Source organism: Gymnoscopelus microlampas (genome assembly GCF_963454915.1).
Source record: "Gymnoscopelus microlampas genome assembly, chromosome: 8".
NCBI classification, from domain to species: Eukaryota; Metazoa; Chordata; class Actinopteri; order Myctophiformes; family Myctophidae; genus Gymnoscopelus; species Gymnoscopelus microlampas.
The window spans coordinates 30,192,314-30,212,038 of record NC_139945.1 but is presented as its reverse complement, the minus strand read 5'-3'; the positions used below and the strand labels follow the sequence as shown (position 1 = coordinate 30,212,038).

The following is a 19,725-nucleotide window of genomic DNA, read 5'->3' as shown; positions in this document are numbered from 1 at the left end:
CTTGACACCACATGAAATGCAATGTGTAGTTTCAAAGCATCACGGCACGGTAGGCTGACTTCACACTGTCTGAACGTGAAAAACTGAAATGAAAAACAAGAGCTTTTTGGGAGAAACAACTCTTAATGCTGTGCTTATAATATTGTACCAAGAACTGCAGTGCAACTTCTGTCGCGCACATTTTAATGATGTGTTGTGAGCTTGTAGATCGGCTATTTTCAAATTGCCCATGTATAAAATAGAGCTGAAGTGGTTAATGTAGGTTTTATAATGTAATCATTTATATCTGCAAGTAGCTATAGAACTAAAGTTTTCAAATAATTGTAGTGGAGTAAAAGTACAATATTTGCCTCTGAGATGTAGTGGAGTAGAAGTAGAAGTATAGACAATTGAAATACTCCAGTAAAGTAAAAAAAGACCTCAGAATTGTACTTAAGTACAGTACTTGAGTAAATGTACTTAGTTACTTTACACCACTGGGTCCTTCACCAGCATGCAAGTGTGCACTTTACTTTACTTTACTCTTCTGATAGATTGGATTTTCCTACCAGCGGAAACAAACAGCCTTGTAGCCCAGGTGACTGGAGGCCCTTTAATAGTCCTCTAACAAAGTGTACGCAGCCGTCCCTCGTCGACCCCCACCTCCCTCCACCCGGAGCAGCCCTGTGTACTTGGCCGCAGTTTCCCCAATGTTATGGTTTCCTGAACTCCGTCCCCTCTCTCTCTTAGGAGTACTATTTACCCTTATTAAAGTCATTATGGGCACAGATGGGTCTCGTCAAGCCCACACTTTGGAGCTTAAGCACGTTTTCACGCTGCAGGATCATCCAGATCTGACCGGACCCTCAGCGCTCTCTCACACACACACACACACACACACACGCACACACACACACACACACACACACACACACACACACACACACACACACACACACACACACCAACCCAAAGGATAAGCAGTCCACCCCCCCCCCCCCCCATCTCTGACCCCCATCTTCAACCGCATGCTCCAGAGCCAATTGTTTTCAGGCAATTTTACACCCTGGACCAGTGGTGGAAAAAGTACTTAGATATTTGACTTAAGTAAAAGTATCAATACTGCAATATAGAAATACTCCTTTACAAGTAAAAGTGCGGAATTAAAAATACTTGAGTAAAAGTACAAAAGTATCGATATCAAAATGTACTTAAAGTACCAAAAGTAGAAGTACTATAATGTTTGAAAATAGCCGATCTACAAGCTAACGACGCGTTGTGAGATTTTAGATCAGCTATTTTCAAATAGCCTAGGTATAAAATAGGGCTAAAGTGGTTAATGTATGTTTTATAATATGATAATTTATATCTCCAACGTAACTAGTAAAAAAAGTTTTCAAATAATTGTAGTGGAGTAGAAGTAAAAGTATTGTAAATTAGAAATACTCCAGTAAAGTAAAAATACCTCAACATTTTACTTAAGTACAGTACTTGAGTACATGTACTTAGTTACTTTACACCACTGCCCTGGACCCACATTCTTTTAAAGATGAGTTTTTTAAGAGAGTGAGCGGTCAATTCCCCTCTTTACCTTTCCTTTTATTGAGACGGATGGAGGGAAAAAGAGAGAATGTGTAGGAGAGAGAGTCACAGGAGGAAGGCTTCGGCAGGAATCAAATCCCAGGCGTAGCAGTGACTATGTGGGTGGAGAGATGAGCAAATGAATGACTACACCATCATCAGGTGCCTAAGATTATAGATAGACTAGAGCAGTGGTTCTCAAACTTTTTCATGTCAAGGACCCCCAAATTGACACTTATTAGCCCGCGGACCCCCATTTCAAAAGATAAGCCAGGGACCCCCATAAGAGAAGGTTTTTACGGCTCTCTAGCAGTGATTCTCAACCATTTTAATTTCAAGGACCCCCAGTTTGACATGCATTAAGGCTACGGACCCCCATTTAATGGCATTTATACCTCTGGGACCCCAATTCATATTGTAAAATCTATGTTAATTTAACTCTGAGAGTGTACAAATGGAACCAAATGGACCCGTTAGGGTCCATTTGGTTCCATTTGTACACTCTCAGAGTTACAGACCCATAAGGGTCCATTTGGTCCCTGTCCATAATTTAGCTGGGTACCCCCTGGAACCCCCTCAAGTACCCCTGGGGGTCCCCGGACCCCACTTTGAGAACCATGGGACTAGACCATACCCATCGGGGGATGTGAGCACCCAAAGTGCGTCACGGTCCGCTTGTTTCGCGGATGTTCCGCTTGTTTCACCGATGTGGCAACACCGGCGCTTGTTTCGCGCACATGATTTGGAAACCCGGGAGCCAGCGAACACAAAAACGCTTATAAACAGCTGACATTCGGGGAAAGCCAGAAACGGGCTTCGGTGTTCCGTGCACATGGTAATGGTCAATGGCTGTGTGCAAATGCAGATCAATTGCTCCAGCCACTGAGGAGAACCGGGCAGAAGAGATTTTGGGGACGCACGCTTTGGGGACGCACATAGCTTTGTAGAATTATAGGATAATTACAGGATGATGACATAGACCTTTATTGATCCCACAGGCCAAATTCAGTTGTAATGGTATTACCGAAGCTATGAAACAAAGGACAGGTACAGAAAAAGTCAAATAAGAGTGAACAGGTAGTAACATACAGGGATTAGGAATTAGTACCAAAAAACAAGGGAGATATTTAGGGTCTTGCTTAACCCTCTGCCTGGGATTTGCATGCTGTATAAGCATATTAACAGTATATGAACAGTATTAACCCATTAAGACCTGAGGCCGATCCTACAAAATGTCTTCTAAATCCTAACAGTTCTTTGAAAAAAACTTATGTTGCTATATCAGTGGTTCTCAAACCTTTTCATGTCAAGGACCCCCATCTCAAAATATTTAGTTCCAGGGACCCCCAAGAAGCAAAGATTTGAGCTACAAATGTTTTCTTTTAACCCATTAAGACCTGAGGCGATTCTTAAAAAAATCTATTTTCTAAATACAATTTTGAAAAAAATCTGGAAAATATTTTTTCAAGATTTTTCAAAAATAGCAGATCTACAAGCTCATAGCGCGGCACTCGGTGCCGCGCTATGAGCTTGTAGATCTGCTATTTTTGAATAGCCCAAAGAAATCTTAAAATGAGACGCAGATGCGTCCCCGGTCTTAAAGGGTTAAAATATATATATTCAAAGATTTGAAAAGAAAATCACAATTTAAAAAAAATAGCTGATCTACAAGCTCATAGCGCGTAGTAACCCATGACTTACCAGTAATGGGTTAACAGTAACTCATAATCTGGCATGCAGCAGATAGGAGCGTATAAAGTGACATGCTGTAGTTCATGAGGCGAGTTTGAACCCATGACATTGCAAGCACACGGTATGCCCCTGCTCACAAAGAGCCACTAGGATGCCTCAGGGACCCACTTTTCTCAAGGAAAACTGTATCATAATTCACTGTTCTTTTTTTTTGTTTGTTTTGTTTTTTTTAGGTCACTGTAGCCTGTGTAGCCTGTGCATTTGTAGGCAGTTGACTTACAGTAGTTAATTCTATCCTCGCGTACTGTTTATTGCAAAGATTTGGAAAACCTTTAGTAGCATAACACATTTATTTATTCTTTTATATTAATTACTGTAGATATATATTTTGTATTTCTTTGAAAACCGCGACTATAAACTGTAGTCTTGTTCCGCTTTTTTCCCCATATGATCCCAACATCTTATGATAAATCATAATAGCAAATGTAGATTTCACATTTCATGCCCAGATACCATTGATAATAGCTTCCATACTGATAATTGTAAACAAGCCCGCAAGGACTTTCATGAACGGACCTGTTAGACAAAGTATTTTAAATGTAACTGTGCTGCTTTACATTTTTTGCTCTTACATCCTCGTATAATTGTAATTCAAATGATGAGAATTACACAATACACAGCTTTACCAAAGCCACATGGATTAAAGTTCTCAGTCGCCAAGACTGATTTCAGTCCTTTGGATTCCATGGAAGCCAGCATGTCTTCTATGGAAGCATGTTGCGCAGCAAAAATAGCCGATCTAGAAGCTCTCAATGCGTCTGCGACGCATTGAGAGCTTGTAGAAAGGCCATTTTCGGTTATTTCAAGATTAGAGCGTTTGAAGTGGTCAAACTAGCAATATGTTCAGAAGTATCTTCCATAATATCTTAATCGTCTCGGATATTTCATATAAAAGCAAAGGTTAAGGCCTGAATCTGTGATTTCTTCACATGGTCGGCAGTATGTAGAACAGCAGGAACCATATTACTAAAGCATCCTAATTCTACATGTTGTGTTCGTCGTGTGTGTGGGGGATCCTTTCACGCTGTTTCACAAATCGCACATTGGGACATTTTAAGTCGTGAGATTTAATTTAGCTTTAATCCGTGAAGCCACCAAGACAATACTTGAAGAAGATGATATTTAAATCATGGCTTCAGAGGTTCAGATGCTTCATGCAGCACTGATATTTCTGGGGGTGGTCTTTGTGGTAATTTAGGTCTGTTAACTCCTGCAGCTGCAATCTTTCTTTTTTTCCTTTTTCTTTTTTCTTACTTACCCTGGCTGAACGTTTGAGTGTTTGCCAGCTGAATTTCCCTGCAGTCCTCATTTACAGCTGTATCATAAAAGAGCTGCTGTTTCTAGATAAGACAGAAGAAAAGCCTCGGGCAGGTCGAGCGAGAGAAGATGGGTCCAGGAATTCCCACGTTTTGTCCCTTTTAAAGAAAAATAAATGACTGGCTGTGAGTTGAGGTTTTATGATGAAAGTTGACTAGAGGAAAGCTGGACTTACCCTGCCCAAAGTAACCATGCCAACAAACAACCCATGTTTTAAAGTTTGGCAGAGAATACGCCAACAGGCAAAATCTAAAGTTCCTTTCAGCTTCTACCAGTGGTGGAAAAAGTACTGGTATTTTTTTTTACTTAAGTAAAAGTATCAATACTGAAGTGTATAAATACTCTGTTACAAGTAAAAGTAAGGTATTCAAAATTTACTTGCGTAAAAGTACAAAAGTATTGGTATCAAAATGCACTTAAAGTACCAAAAGTACTCATTGTGCAGAATGTCCCATTTCACAAGTTCGACATGTATAAAAAATCATTTGAAAATAGCCGATCTACATGCTCACAATGCGTCGTATCACGACGCATTGTGAGCTTGTAGATCGGCTATTTTCAAATGGCCGAAATACATATATATAGGACTGAAGTGGTTACTGTATATTTTGTAATAATAATCAAAATCTACAAAGTAACTACTATCTAAAGAAGCTGTTAAATAATTATAGTGGAGTAAAAATTCAATATTTGCCTTTGAGATGTAGTGGAGTAGAAGTAAAAGTATTGAAAATGGGAAATACTCCAGTAAAGTAAAAAGTCCTCAAAAGTGTACTTAAGTACAGTAAGTAAATGTACTTAGTTACTTTACACCACTGGCTTCTACTTAGTTTTATGTTTTATTATATATATTTTTATTTTTTTCCATTTATATTAGTTCACAAAAACGTGAATTCATGTTTGTTTTAGCCTCTTAATTCAAATTCAAATGTAGTTTCCTGTAATAACCTTGGATATCCCATGTTGCTGCAGCAGTGGCTGTGTACCGATTCTCACCCATCATCAGCAACCTTTTTATAAGCAGGAACACTTAAGCCTTTTTAAAGCCATGTTGGCCTTAACTCTACCCGCTCATCACCCACACCTACTCAAGAAAACCGTTACACGTGTAATAATCAATACATAGGTGTCAAGAGATAATTGCCCTTTGCCACATACGACGTTTTATTACGGGGGAGATCCATTGTTGTGCCTTTCAGCTCTACATCACTGTTCTGTGTTTTATCATCGTTATCCACAGCCCCATGCAGTAAAACCTGTTGACAGCTGGATTAACCCATTAAGACCGGGAACGCGTCTGTGTGTCGTTTTTTTTTAGATTTCTTTGGCTATTCAAAAATAGCAGATCTACAAGCTCATAGCGCGGCACCGAGTGCCGCGCTATGAGCTTGTATATCTGCTATTTTTTTTTTTGGAAAAATCGTGAAAATGTGTGCAGATCTTTGAATCTATATATTTGTATCATTAGAGACTCAAATCTTTGCTTCTGGGGGATTCTACAAATGTCTTCTAAATCCTAACAGTTTTTTGGGGAAAAAAATGTATATAGCTATAATGTTAGTGGTCCTCAAACTTTTTTCATGTCAAGGACCCCCAAAATGATGTGTAATTGTCTGCGGACCCCCCCCCCCCCCCCAACTCAAAATATGTTGTTCCAGGGACCCCCAGAAGCAAATATTTGAGTTAAAAATGTATGTATATATTCAAAGATATGCACACTTTTTCACGATTATTAAAAAAAAAAGGCAGATCTACAAGCTAGTGGCGCGCTATGAGCTTGTAGATCTGCTATTTTTTGAATAGCCAAAGAAATCATAACAATGACACACAGATGCGTCCCCGGTCTTAACGGGTTAAATTAGAGCTGCTCTGAGCTTTCACACATTTTAAAACATGTTGTGATCGCTAATCATTTTGCCTTTTGTTTCCCTGTACAGGCATGGCAGCAGAGATTCAGCCACCTGATTGGCTACGGGGCCAAGTACTATTCCTACCTCATGTCCCGAGCCGTGGCCTCCATGGTGTGGAGGCAGTGTTTCGTTCAGGACCCTTTGAACAGGTAAGCTTGATACAGAGTGTTGTAACTTCTAACCCTATTCACTGCCGGACTTTTTTCTGGCTGCGTGCACCCACTGCCGGAGATTTTCTTACTTTCTTACCTTTTGATGTAGTCACAGAATATTTATCTCCAGTATGATTGATCCCCTGATGGTTGCTAATCACGGGGGGTTCCACTGTGCTTCCGCGGATAAAGGCATATAGGATATAAGGCATTCGTCCGCTTGTTAGCGGCCGTTGAAAATAGGACGACTCGTCCAAAATACATAGTAAAACACAGGAGGCGAGATACGGACGATTTCCCAAAGACGTTAAGCAGCAACTGAATGGATGGAGCAGTAAATCTTGGGATCACGTGATCTCCTGGATCTGTGTGCTACTGGGGATGAAGTGGTCACTCATGTGTTAGAGAAAAGCGCCATCTAGTGGAAAAAAAAACAAAACACAAAAAGTAGTTTTAGTCGTCTTTGGTGGTCGTAAAAGTCGTCCTTGGCAGTGAAAGAGTTAAACCAAATAAATATGCATGGATGTGTATGTATAATAAATTAGAAAATATATACAGTATATCTCTGCTGTCCGGCAGCAATCAGCTAACTCCAAAACACTCATTTTGTCTTTTACACAAATATAAAGGGTGTTCAATAGCATTGATTTATGCAATAAAAAAAAAATAAACCTGAAAATGGAGTTAGCTGGTTCCCGCCGGACAGTGACGATATTTATAAAACTCAGAGACTTAAAGTAATACAATACAGGTCCACAAATAACAATTTTTAGCAGCCTCTGCTGGTCATTACCGTCACTGCAGGCCGTTCGTTTATTCCTCCGTTACCCAGAATTACATTTGTTTTCACCGGAAGACGGAAGCGTTTCAGAAAGCGTTCTTTTAATTGTTTTATACTATCTGTGGATCGTTTCTCTTAGCCAGTGGAGCTTTAGTTACCGTGAGCTGTGTTTTCTTTTTCTGTTGTTTTTCGATCTTCAAATCCTACAATCTCTTAAAAACAGCGTGAGATTCCTTTTTGTTATTAGCGCGGTAGTTCCTGGCCAAACAGGAAACCGGTGTGGTAGTTCCTGGCCAAACAGGAAACCGGTGCATTTCCGTTTCCGTTTTCCGGCCAGATGACGTCATTTTCGCGGGAATGACTATCCTAACCACCAAATTTAACTTTAGTTTTGTTGAAAAGGTTACCTAGTATTACTTTAATGATCGGCTATTTTCGCTCCTTTTACAATCTTAAGTACTACATTAATTTATGAAAATACAAAATATGGAGATACAAGGTTTCTCCCTGTCTGTCTGTCTGTCTGGTTCTGCTTGCTTGGTTAAATAAAAGTTTGAAATAATTTTCTTTCGTTGCAGAAAATAAAGATCAGTACTGTATGTATTGAGTAGCAAGCATACACCCTTTAGCAAACACGTTAGCAAAATGTAGTTGAATTACTCAGGGCTAGGGTCATTCTAATCATGGCAGGTGCTGGCTGCTTTCCTTTCTATGAAAAATGTAATTGGCTGGTTAAACAGGGGTTGTGACTGTCTAGGCCGGGTATTTGGGGATATTATTATAACCAGTGTGTCATCTGAATAAAAAAAAAAAGGTTTCTTCTTGCGTCTATTGTTCTCCGGTATAAAAGTTAGGTGACGGGACAGATTACTGCAGTGGAAGAGCTGTTTTGTGTTTCCAGCGCCGAGGCCAATGCCACCTGACAGCCAGCCTTTCCCCTGGATACTGTTAACGTTCTCCCGCTCTCTCTCTCTCTCTCTGACATAGAACATGACATTAATATGAAACCCCACACCGGCCTGGCAGGTGTCTGCAGCAGTAATCCACAGACAGATACCAGCATCACATATTACCACAACACCACCCCCACCCTTCTTATCAGCATAGTGCTCGCCCTTGGACTGCACTGCTCTTTTGTTTAGAGAAAAGGCCGCCTTCCCAACCACACACACAGTCACACACACACGCACACACACACACACGCACGCACACACACACAAGGTCTAGTCCCTCAGAAGTCTCTCTCCTTCTTTCTATCCTCCTCCTGTTCTCTAGTTGACATTGTTTTAGTTCCACCTGCGGCTGTTGGATCTCTGTCTCCTGTCATCAGAGCGTTGTGAAGAGAGAGACGGCTTAGACTAGAGAGACTTGGCCCAGAGGCTCAGGGTGGTGGAGGAGGGGGGGGGATGAGGGAGAATACAGGTGGCTGTATGTGATCTTAGATTATCTTTCTCGGTTTTTCCTCTCTCTTTCTCTACCCTCCCTCTGTTTTCCTCTTCTTTCGCTCTCCCTCTCTCTTTTCCTTTTTGTTCCTTTGACTCGTTTGGTTCTCAAAGTGAGGTCTTTGGGGGGTCCTTGGGGTGGGGCTCAAAATGTGTTAATATAGCATCACAATAATTTGAAGCTTTTCATACTTTGGCTATTCGAAAATAGCAGATCTACAAGCTCGTAGCGCGGCACTCGGTGCCGTGCTACGAGCTTGTAGATCTGCTATTTTTTAAACATTGTGAATGTTTGTGCAAACTTTTTGAATATATATATTTTTTTTTAAGCAAACATTTGTAACTCAAATCTGTGCTTCTGGGGGGGGGGGGGTCCCTGGAACAAAATATTTTGAGATGGGGGTCCGCGGCCAAATACATATAATGTTGGGGGTCCTTGACATGAAAAAGTTTGAGAAACCACTGCTTTAACTGACTCCGTCTAAACTCTCTCAATCTCTTCTCTCTTCTCTCTCTCTCTCTCTCTCTCTCTCTCTCTCTCTCTCTCTCCGTCTGTCACACAGAGACATGGGCGAGAGGTACCGCCGGGAAATGCTGGCCCACGGTGGAGCCAAGGAACCCATGCTGATGGTGGAAGGTAATAATGGTTCATGGTTTTAAGACATGTTTTGGACCAGCTCTTCCCTAATCTGAGTTCCCAGAAGTTTTCGCCGGCTCGGCGAGGAACTTCTGGGCCAGAGCCCTGGGATTTGTGGGCGGGATGTAATTTACGCTCTGAATCTGAGCGGACACGCCTCTTACCGGTCTGGAGCTGTGCAACTCGTGTAAAAAGTCCGACGAGAGGCAAACAGCAGTACACAACAATGGCGGCCGAAATTTCTCAAGGGGAAATTGCTTCCCGTCGATCCTATTTAGATGCAACACCCACTGCATTTGGATCCCGCCCCCTTTTCTTCATTGGCTGTTGATTTGAATCACAACGCAGTGGCCGCGCCCCCGCTGTCCAAACTCCGAGGCAATGCCTCCCAGACTAGCTCTTCCCAAATGTTTGTGCTGTCACCTGCATAAAGAGGTGACGGGGCCACATAATGCAAGACACATCTTACTTAACCACCATTAACCCCGGCATCCCTATTTTGGGCGTGTCATAATACTGTAGGTGGTAAACAAACAGGAGAAGGGGCGCACACCATTATTGATGAGGTGCTGCTGACCTTGGTAAATAGGGGATTCCCTGAAGAAGACCTTTCCAGGTCGAAACGTTGGTATTCCCTTAACCCATTGAGACCTGGAACTGTGTCATTTTTAGATTTGAGCTAAAAAGCATTATTTTACACTTTGGGCTATTCAAAAATAGCAGATATACAAGCTCATAGCCCGGCACCGAGTGCCGCGCTACGAGCTTGTAGATCTGCTATTTTTGAAAATTTGTGAAAATGTGTGCAAATCTTTGAATATATATATTTTTAAAGCAAACTTTTTAACTAAAATCTTTGCTTCTGGGGGGTCCCTGGAACAAAATATTTTGATGGGGGTCCACGGCCAAATACATATAATTTTGGGGGTCCTTGACATGAAAGAGATTGAGCACCACTGATATAGAAACATACGTTTTTCAGAATAATGTTGAGATTTGGGAGACATGTAGAATCGGCTTCAGGTAAATCCTGCATCGTGGCTATGAGTGTGCAGCCTTTTCTTTACTTTTATAATACCGTAGGTGAACATTTTCAAACATTTTCCCAAAAATAAAACTGTGAAAATAGCAGATCTCAGAAACTCACATGTGCAGCGAGTGAGCTTATAGATCAGATATATTTGATATAGATATCAATTGATTAAATGAATAAAGCAGTGCTTAGAGAAGCAATTCTCCAAAACAAACGAATGTATGCCCGTCCATCAACACCCTGTGTGACAGGTTCAGTGTGGAACAGTAAACCTGTCGAATGTGTGGATATCTTGGCCATGAGATCTTCAGTGCCTCCCTAAAAACGGCATCCCAGACCCTAACCAGTTTTCTTCAGATACCTGACCTCTTGTCCCCGACAGGCTTCAGCACTATGATTTCCACACTTTCCAGACAAAAAAGACCCTCTGGCCAGGTTATGCTGTTTCCCAATAATATACCTCAAACAGTTTTAGGTTTACCCAGAGTCCATCAAAGCTTCCTTCTGCAGTTTAGGAATTACGGTGTCAGTCAACTCCCTCGCGTCTAGTATTGCCAATAAATAGCTTGTCTATAATTACCATTGTGTAATGTGTAACGTTGAAATTGTCTTTGGCATCCTCGATAGCCGGAAGGGTGTTTTAGTCCATCTCGGTGTCTTTTATTTCAGAAAAAGATGTTTGATCATGTCCAAATAATGGTGGGTTTAATCTTTCAAGTGGTAAGATTTTGTGCAAACAAAACTCACCTCACAACATGTAACCATCTATGTTGAAGTATGCAGCTGGCTTACTTAAAAGAAAAAAAGAAAAAAAAGGATGAAAGAAACATTTCTTTCGGTTTCATTCGAACAGTTGAGCAGTTTGAGAGTGGGGAGTTTCTTCAGTTTTACCATATTTTTACCATAACGCATCTTGTGTAACTACTTTAACCATTATTTTATATTTGGCTATTCAAAAATAGCAGATATACAAGCTCGTAGCGTGGCACCGAGTGCCGCGCTACGAGCTTGTAGATCTGCTATTTTTGAAAAATCATGAAAATTTGTGCAAATCTTTGAATACAGTATATATATTTTTAAAGCGAAAAAAACTCAAATCTTTGCTTCTGGGGGGTCCCTGGAACTACATATTTTGAGATGGGGTCCGCGACCAAATACATGGAAAAAGTTGGAGCAGCACTGATATACAGTACGTAGTAACATACGTTTTTTCAGAAAACTCTTAGGATTTAGAAGACATTTAGTAAAAATCGGCCTCAGGTCTGAAATGAATGGGTTAACCTTTCATGCTAACGTCACCTAAAGGGAACTTTTGGTGTTAGTTAGTTCGTCAAGAAGAGACAGAGGCGGCTGTAAGTCCATTAGTCAGGCCATAATTCTTTCACTCAGGTATTCACAGCTGCTGCTGCTGCTGCTGCGGTTAGGCCAACGCTCTGTGCTGGCGGCTTTCATAATGGAACATATTTACCAATTTTAACACGCCTCACTCGCTTTCTTACCTTTGTTTACAAGGGCTCTGTCAGTCCATACACAACGGCCCGTAGGGTTGTGGTAATGTGGTAGGGGATGTATTGTGTGGCAGTTAACCGTATCTATAGAGCATTGGTTCTCAAAGTGGGGTCTGGGGACACCCAGGTGTCCTGGGGGGGGGGGGGTTCCAGGGGGTCCCCAGTAAAATGTGTTAATATAGCATCACAATAATTTTAACCACTTTAACCTTTTATACTTTGGCTATTCAAAAATATCAGATATACAAGCTCATAGCGCGGCACCGAGTGCCGCGCTATGAGCTTGTAGATCTGATATTTTTGAAAAATCGTGAACATTTCAATATATATTTTTTAAAGCGAACATTTGTAACTCAAATCTTTGCTTTTGGGGGTCCCTGGAACAAGATATTTTGAGATGGGGGGTCCGCAGCCAAATACTTTTTTTTGACATGAAAAAGTTTGAGATCCACTGCTATAGAGCACTCTTTCCCAAAAAGTGTGTGAGGACCCAATTTTGGCGGATACATTTTTATGGGTCGCGACTGCGAGTAGACGTATATCCCTTTCCGTTTCCAAAAAATGTTTTAAATTATTATTTCAAAAGATTTTCAAAAAATTTCACAAAAGAAAAGTTTCAGTAAACGTTCTTCAAAAGAATTTCATCAATTTCCCCCCCCAAAAAAATCAAAGAAATTCCATACAATTTATATATTTAAGAAGTAGTGAAAATAGCTCAGATCATACACTCACTGCATATGATGGTCACAGTACCTAGACTGGAGTCAAATAGTTTTCGCAAATAATGTAATGTTAATGTTGATTTATGCAGCTGGGAGTACCAAATGGTCAGGGGTTAGCATGTTAGGACAAAGAGATAGGAACAAGTAAGTTGTCAAAGATGAATATATTTGTGTGGTTTTTTTAAGGCTTTTCTGAAATTGTTTATCCAGTACTTTCTGATACGTATTTTATTGTTCTCTTTGGCAAGCCCCACCCATCTCATTCATGAACTGTATTGATCGTTTTGATTTCAAAAACTGTGAAAGGGCACTAAAGACCAGTGGAGGAAAGTAACTAAGTACATTTACTCAGTTACTTTGGGTATTTGTACTTTACTTGAGTATTTCCAATTTCCAATACTTTTACTTCCTCTCCACTACATCTCTGAGGCATTTTTTTTACTTTTATTCCACTACAATTATTTGAAATATTTAGTTACTTTGTAGATTTTGATTATTATTATTACAAAACATACATTAACCACTTCATTAACAATACATTTCGGCCATTTGAAAATAGCAGATGTACAAGCTCACAATGCGTCGCGATGCGACGCATTGTGAGCTTGTACATCTGCTATTTTCAAAAGATGTTCATACATTGCTAAAGACTGGAAAAGCCTATGGCAGGCGCCATGCATTTTAACATTTTTTGAGACCGACTTGACACAAAAAGTCACTTATTTCTCCTGGTCTGAAAAACGCAGCAATGCCCCTGCTCTCTGATGCCATGCTGTGTGTGTGCTTGGGATAACTTCGTAATGTTTTTTTGTTTTTTTAAACACAGCTTTGGGACCTGGAGGTCACACAAGGTCACCTCCAGCTGTCTGGCCTTTGACCTTCAGTGCCAGGTCCCTTCCTTTAAATGGAAGCAGCAGTTTGTCTGTTTAGCCGCTGATAGATGCCTGCTACGCTGACAGGCTTAAAGGGATAGTTCACCCCCAAAATCACTTTTTTTTCTATCGATTAGTCACCCCATGGAGACTTGAATTCAAGGATATTTTAGTTTTTGTAGCATTCCTAAGCCAATAATTTAATGAGCAGCGGAACGGTAGGCAGCGGTTCCGGTAGGAGACACAAAGGAGACTCTTTGTGTCTCCTAACAGAACCGCTGCCTGGTCATTGGCTTAGGAATGCGACAAAAACATAGGTACAAATTCAAGTCTCCATGGGGTGACTAATCGATAGTAAAAAAAAAGTCATTTTGGGGGTGAACTATCCCTTTAACGCTGCACCCTCCTCTACTCATACTTCCCCCCCCCCCCATCATTTCCTCCTCTCCACCCATTCTCCCCCATCTCCTCTCCTCCACCTTTTCACTGCTCCATCCACACCCACCACCACCATACCCATGCCTTCCTCCCCCGGGCCGCTGCTGTACAGCATGTCTGGACATGAGAGAGAGAGAGAGAGAGAGAGAGAGAGAGAGAGAGAGAGAGAGAGAGAGAGAGAGAGAGAGAGAGAGAGAGAGAGAGAGAGAGAGAGAGAGAGAGAGAGAGAGAGAGAGAGAGAGAGAGAGAGAGAGAGAGAGAGAGAGAGAGAGAGAGAGAGAGAGAGAGAGAGAGAGAGAGAGAGAGAGAGATAAAAGAGGGTAATAAAAGAGGGTGAGAGTGAGAGGTCAGTGGCGTGCACAGACATTTTGAGGGGCAGGTGCTCAAGTAAATTATACTTTTTTTTGTTTACTTGGTCTGCTCTTTTTTCCCTCTACACCTATACCTCTTTGCCAAAAATAGCCGATCTACAAGCCCACAACGCCTCGCAGGTTGTGAGCTTGTAGATCGGCTATTTTTGGCTAAAGTTCTCCTCAGAAAAGGGATGCTAGGTTTCGAGTGGTTATGGTAAAAAGAAAAACCGTATCACATAAAGATTTGGCGGACCCCCTGTAGTAACTCTGAGGACCCCCTAGGGGTCCTGGATCCCCTGTTGAAGACCCCTGGTCAAGAGGGCAAAGGGCAGGTGCTGTAGCACCGCCTAGAGTCTATCTGTGCACGTCCCTGTGAGAGGTATAGGGAAGACAAGAGACAGCAAGTGAGTGAAAGAAAGAGAGAGCGGGGTAGTATCAGGTATACTGTAAATCTGTCCCGCAGGTTTGCCACAGGCTTCACCCCCCCCCCCCCTCCCCCCCACCTTCATCTTTTCCTTCACCTCCCACATACCCCCATCATCATCATCATCATCCTCCCCACCTCCCCGCATCCATCTCTGCATGTTCTTCTTCCACCACCCCATCCATCCACGTCTTCCCCCTCCACTGACCCCCCCTCTTTCTTTCTCCCCCTTCTATCCAGTGGAGTAAAGTAACAAAGTACATTTACTCAAGTAAATACTTAAGTACAAGTTTGCGGTATTTTTTTTTTACTTTACTGGAGTATTTCCAATTTTCAGTAGTTTTACTTCTACTCCACTAACTACTCCACTAACATCTCAGAGGCAAATATTGTGCTTTTACTCCACTACAATTATTTGACAACTTGAGTTACTAGTTACTTTGTAGATTTCGATTATTATTACAACACATACATTATCCACTTCAGCCCTACATATATTTTGGCCATTTGAAAATAGCCGATCTACAAGCTCACAATTTGTCACGATGCTATGCATTGTGAGCTTGTAGATTTGCTATTTTCAAAAGATTTTTTTTTTTTACTTGAAATTCTGCATGAGTGCTTTCTACTTTTGTTACCAATTCTTTTTTACTTTTACTCAAGTAAATTTAGAATTTCTGACTTTTACTTGTAACAGTATTTCTACATTGCAGTATTGATACTTTAAGAAATGTGAGTACTTTTTCCACCACTGCTTCTATGCCATCTTCTCCCTCATTCCTTTACCTCTCCGTCTCCCACATCCCCCTCTCTGATCGGATCGCTGTCCTGACTGACGGCACCCACCGCGTTTGTTCCTGGTCTCTGAAATTACAACCGCCGAGCAAACCAGGCTCCCTGTCATTACATCTGTAGTTTAGGTATCTGTTGTTAAGATCATTTTCTTTTCCTTCTTTTTTTTTTTTTGCCTTTTATGGCTTGCTTTGAAGTTGCTGTTCTAACCGAGACCTGTTTTGTAGAATAGCTATTACTTTTGTGTGGATGTGAATGATTTTCTTTTTCTGTCCTGTCCCATGATTGTGCCCTTCTATCTTTTGTTACACTGTAAAAATATATTGCGATTAATAGCTTAACCCATTGAGACCTGAAGCCGATTCTACATGTCTCCTAAATCTCAACAGTATTCTGAAAAGCGTATGTTTCTATATCAGTGGTGCTCATCTTTTTCATGTCAAGGACCCCCAAAATTATATGTTTGGCCGCGGACCCCCATCAAAATATCTTGTTCCAGGGACCCTCAGAAGCAAATATTTGAGTTAAAAATGTTCGCTAAATATATATTCAGAAGATTTGCACACATTTTCACGATTTTCAAAAATAGCAGATCTACAAGCTCGTAGCGCGGCACTCGGTGCCGCGCTACGAGCTTGTAGATCTGCTATTTTTGAATAGCCAAAGTGTAAAATAATGCTTTTTAGCTCGAATCAAAAAAATGACACAGTTCCAGGTCTTAATAGCTTAAACCAGACATAGATACAAGGGCTCTGTCAGTCCATACTATCCATCCTGCCCATAGTGTGCAGGTCAGAACACCTTACGGGGGCACGGTGGTGCTGTCGGTATCCTGCCGCCTCAACGCTAAAAGGTCCTGGGTTCGATTCCCGCCGGGGACGCTGTGGGCGCTGGGGACGTGTTCTCTCCTCCGCGTCATCAGCGCCCATACCCTGGGTGGGGTTGGTGAAAGGGCCTACTCTGTGTGGAGTTAGCATGTTCTCCCGTGTCTCCTAGGGTAGGTACCCTCACAAAAACATGTAGTAATCCTGGTCTCTATACCGCCTCCCCTGGCCAGCCGGGCGCCTGATGGAGGAGAAGGACTGGTTGGAATAACGTGTTCCTTCCACGCGCTACAGTACGTCTAACCAGGGAAACTCTCCCCTGTCGGGTGATAAGAAGCGGCTTGCTACAGTAGCTCTCAATGCATTGAAGGAGGCATGAGCTCGGATCTAGGCTCTCCCAATGCTGGCAGAGGGAGTGTAGCGCCCAGGATTACATAGGACAATTGGCACTGGGTGAAAAAATGGGTTACAAAATCGTGGGATAAAAATTTATTAAAAAAAAAGAAGCACCTTCTATTGTTTACATCCACCCTCATTGCTGGAGCACTAGATGACGTCAGGGACGTGCTGACCACTGGGAAATTCGGGAAAATTCCAGAACGGCCGCGCCATTTAAGGGCCGCCAGGTGGCCGGTGGGCCACCCCAAAAAAAAAAAAGAACGTTTTTTTTAAAATTATTATTATTTTGCTCCCGTTATAGGATTATTACGGTAATTTCCGGGTCGCGCGGCCCAATTATTAGTTACATTACTGTTTGGGAAGTTTTTCAGCAGTGCCCCCCCCCCCCCTGCGCTTATTGCTATGGAGTGGATACCATAAACCGATACATATTTAACCCCATTCACACTTGCCTATAATGCTAGCAATTTACTGGTATATTTAATTTTGACATCCTGTGAAGATTTGACGATCATGTATGGCGGTATATCTGGTCAAAATCCCGTCATGCAACCTAGTATATTTTCCTGCATTTATACCACAGTATATAAGTGTGAACGCAAAGTGACTCCAGTCAGCTACTTTTTTTACTGCCAACAAGGTGAACACCGTCCAATAAAGATAAAGAGTCATCTGTCTGGAAATGTTTTCCCCTGTCTGGTGGTTTCCTACATGTCTCATTATCAGCTACGGTTTCAGATCAAAGGCTTTTGTTTATTTTAAAAGACAAGGCACTAAACACGAAAATGAAAGTTACCTGCTGAATGCAAAGGTATCAATTCCTCCTTAAGGTGCCGCTTGTTTTGGTTTTAATATTATAAATTTAGTGGTGGCCAGCAACATTGTTTATTTAATACATATACATTGGATAAATCGCACAGGATAAAGGTAACGATAGGGCAGTTAAGTTGTTGTCACTATTAGCAGTGCATTTCAGCACCTCAAAGTAGTGTGCGTCCCATATTAGCATGAAGTACTTGTAGAACTAATTATTGTGTTAAAAAATGCAGTCTGAGAATTGCCAATGGTCACTTTGAAAAACAGAGTGAGCATGTAACACTGCTAGAGACTTGTAAGAGTTACAATTACTGTATATACAGTATTTTAATACATTTGTATTTGTATTAATTATGTAAAGTTTTTGGTAAATTAGTCCTAAACTGATGGTTATTAATTTTTTTGTGTACACATTTTACCATTTAAATGTCCCATTCCTGGAACATATGGCTGTGACTATCTGCTTCCATCTGGTCCTGTCCTCTGCAGTATATTGTGCCTTACCCTAAGCCATTGGTTCTCAAAGTGGGGTCCGGGGACCCCCAGGGGTACTTGAGGGTGTTCCAGGGGGTACCCAGCAAAATGTGTAAATATAGCATCAGAATAATTATTACTTTTTATACTCGCGGCCAAATACATATCATTTTGGGGGTCCTTGTCATGACAAAGTTTGAGAACCACTGCCCTAAGCTATGTTTGCCGTTTTCATTTATGAGGTCACAGTTTTTGGCCTCCTTTGTTTCCTCTTTCCATGTGGGGTCCATCTCAAGTCTACTTGAGCAATGCTTTAGCAATGCGGTCGTGGTCCATTTTGAGGACATGTCCGAGCCATCGGAGCCGTCAGTGTTTATATTGTGACAGTTTGTGATTTTGTACAGGCCCTCATTGAAGATCTTTTCTTGACAAAAGATGTGATATATCCTCTGAAGACGTATATTGTGGAATGCATTGATGATGTAGAAGGAGTGATTACTTCCTCTTAGGGATGTTAACAATTAATCTATAATCGTATTTATCATTAATCGTAATTTAATGTATCAAAATTGTATTATTCTTTTTTTAAGAATAGTTTTTTATTATTGTCTCCGCCAGGCCGAAAGGCATGGCGGGAGTATGTTTTACCCCCTGTCCGTCTGTCCGTGTGTCCGTCCGTCTGCGAGCGGCTAATCTCCGACACCGTTGGCCCACTCACTCCGAAACTGTGCACACACACTCCCTGGATGCCAATTCAGAACCTCTGCCCCAAATGTTTCACTTAGCCCTGATATAGCGCCACCAGGAGGCCGATTTGTGCAAAACCCATTTACTCCTACATATTTTATCCAAACGTCATGCAAATCGGTACAAGGTATCTCTAATAGTCATGTTCCATCCTGATTGGCTACAGTAAGGTTGGCTTTCAAAGTTTGCAGGATTGGTCCGTTTTCAGCAAAATGCCTCAAATCATGAACGCAGGCAGCTTGCGATTTCCGTGAAATTTCACACGCACATTCCCACTAGACCGAGGAATAAATGGCACCCTTTTCACATTGACCTGTTATAGCGCCACCAGCAGGTCTAATTTAGCAAAACACATTTTTGGAACAAAAGCCTCAAATCATGAATGCAGTGTCCGATTGCCGTGAAAGGCCTTTGAAGAAATTGCACCCTTTTCACATTGGCCTATTATAGCGCCACCAGGAGGCCACAATAACGTACCTGACTAGGTGGAGACCTGTGCTCCGAGGAGCAGTTTATCTAGTTTTACTTTAAAATAATAATTAAAAATATTTTTTGAGGGGGGGTTAGTGAAAGTTACAGGTATGGTGTGTGTGATATCAAATTTGAGCATATCATAATCACAGTAATCCTTAATCCATCATATTTTACAAATGTTGGCTTTAAAAAAATATATATCCAACGATTTGCACACATTTTCACAATTTGAAAAAATAGCAGATCTACAAGCTCATAGCGCTGCACCAAGTCTCATTTCTCTTTTGGAGAGAAATGA

At 41.4% G+C, this 19,725-nt stretch overlaps 1 protein-coding gene across 1 annotated transcript in view; it reads left to right on the top strand.

Annotated features, from left to right (window-relative positions):
• The window catches only part of LOC311051131 (mitochondrial intermediate peptidase-like), an 82,023-nt gene that overhangs the window by 40,771 nt on the left and 21,527 nt on the right, over positions 1–19,725 (top strand). Inside the window, exons 17-18 of the mRNA XM_084065534.1 lie at positions 6,567–6,688; positions 9,478–9,551. Of these exons, the coding sequence (XP_083921660.1) occupies positions 6,567–6,688; positions 9,478–9,551 (196 nt within the window). The remainder of the gene's footprint in view (positions 1–6,566; positions 6,689–9,477; positions 9,552–19,725) is intronic.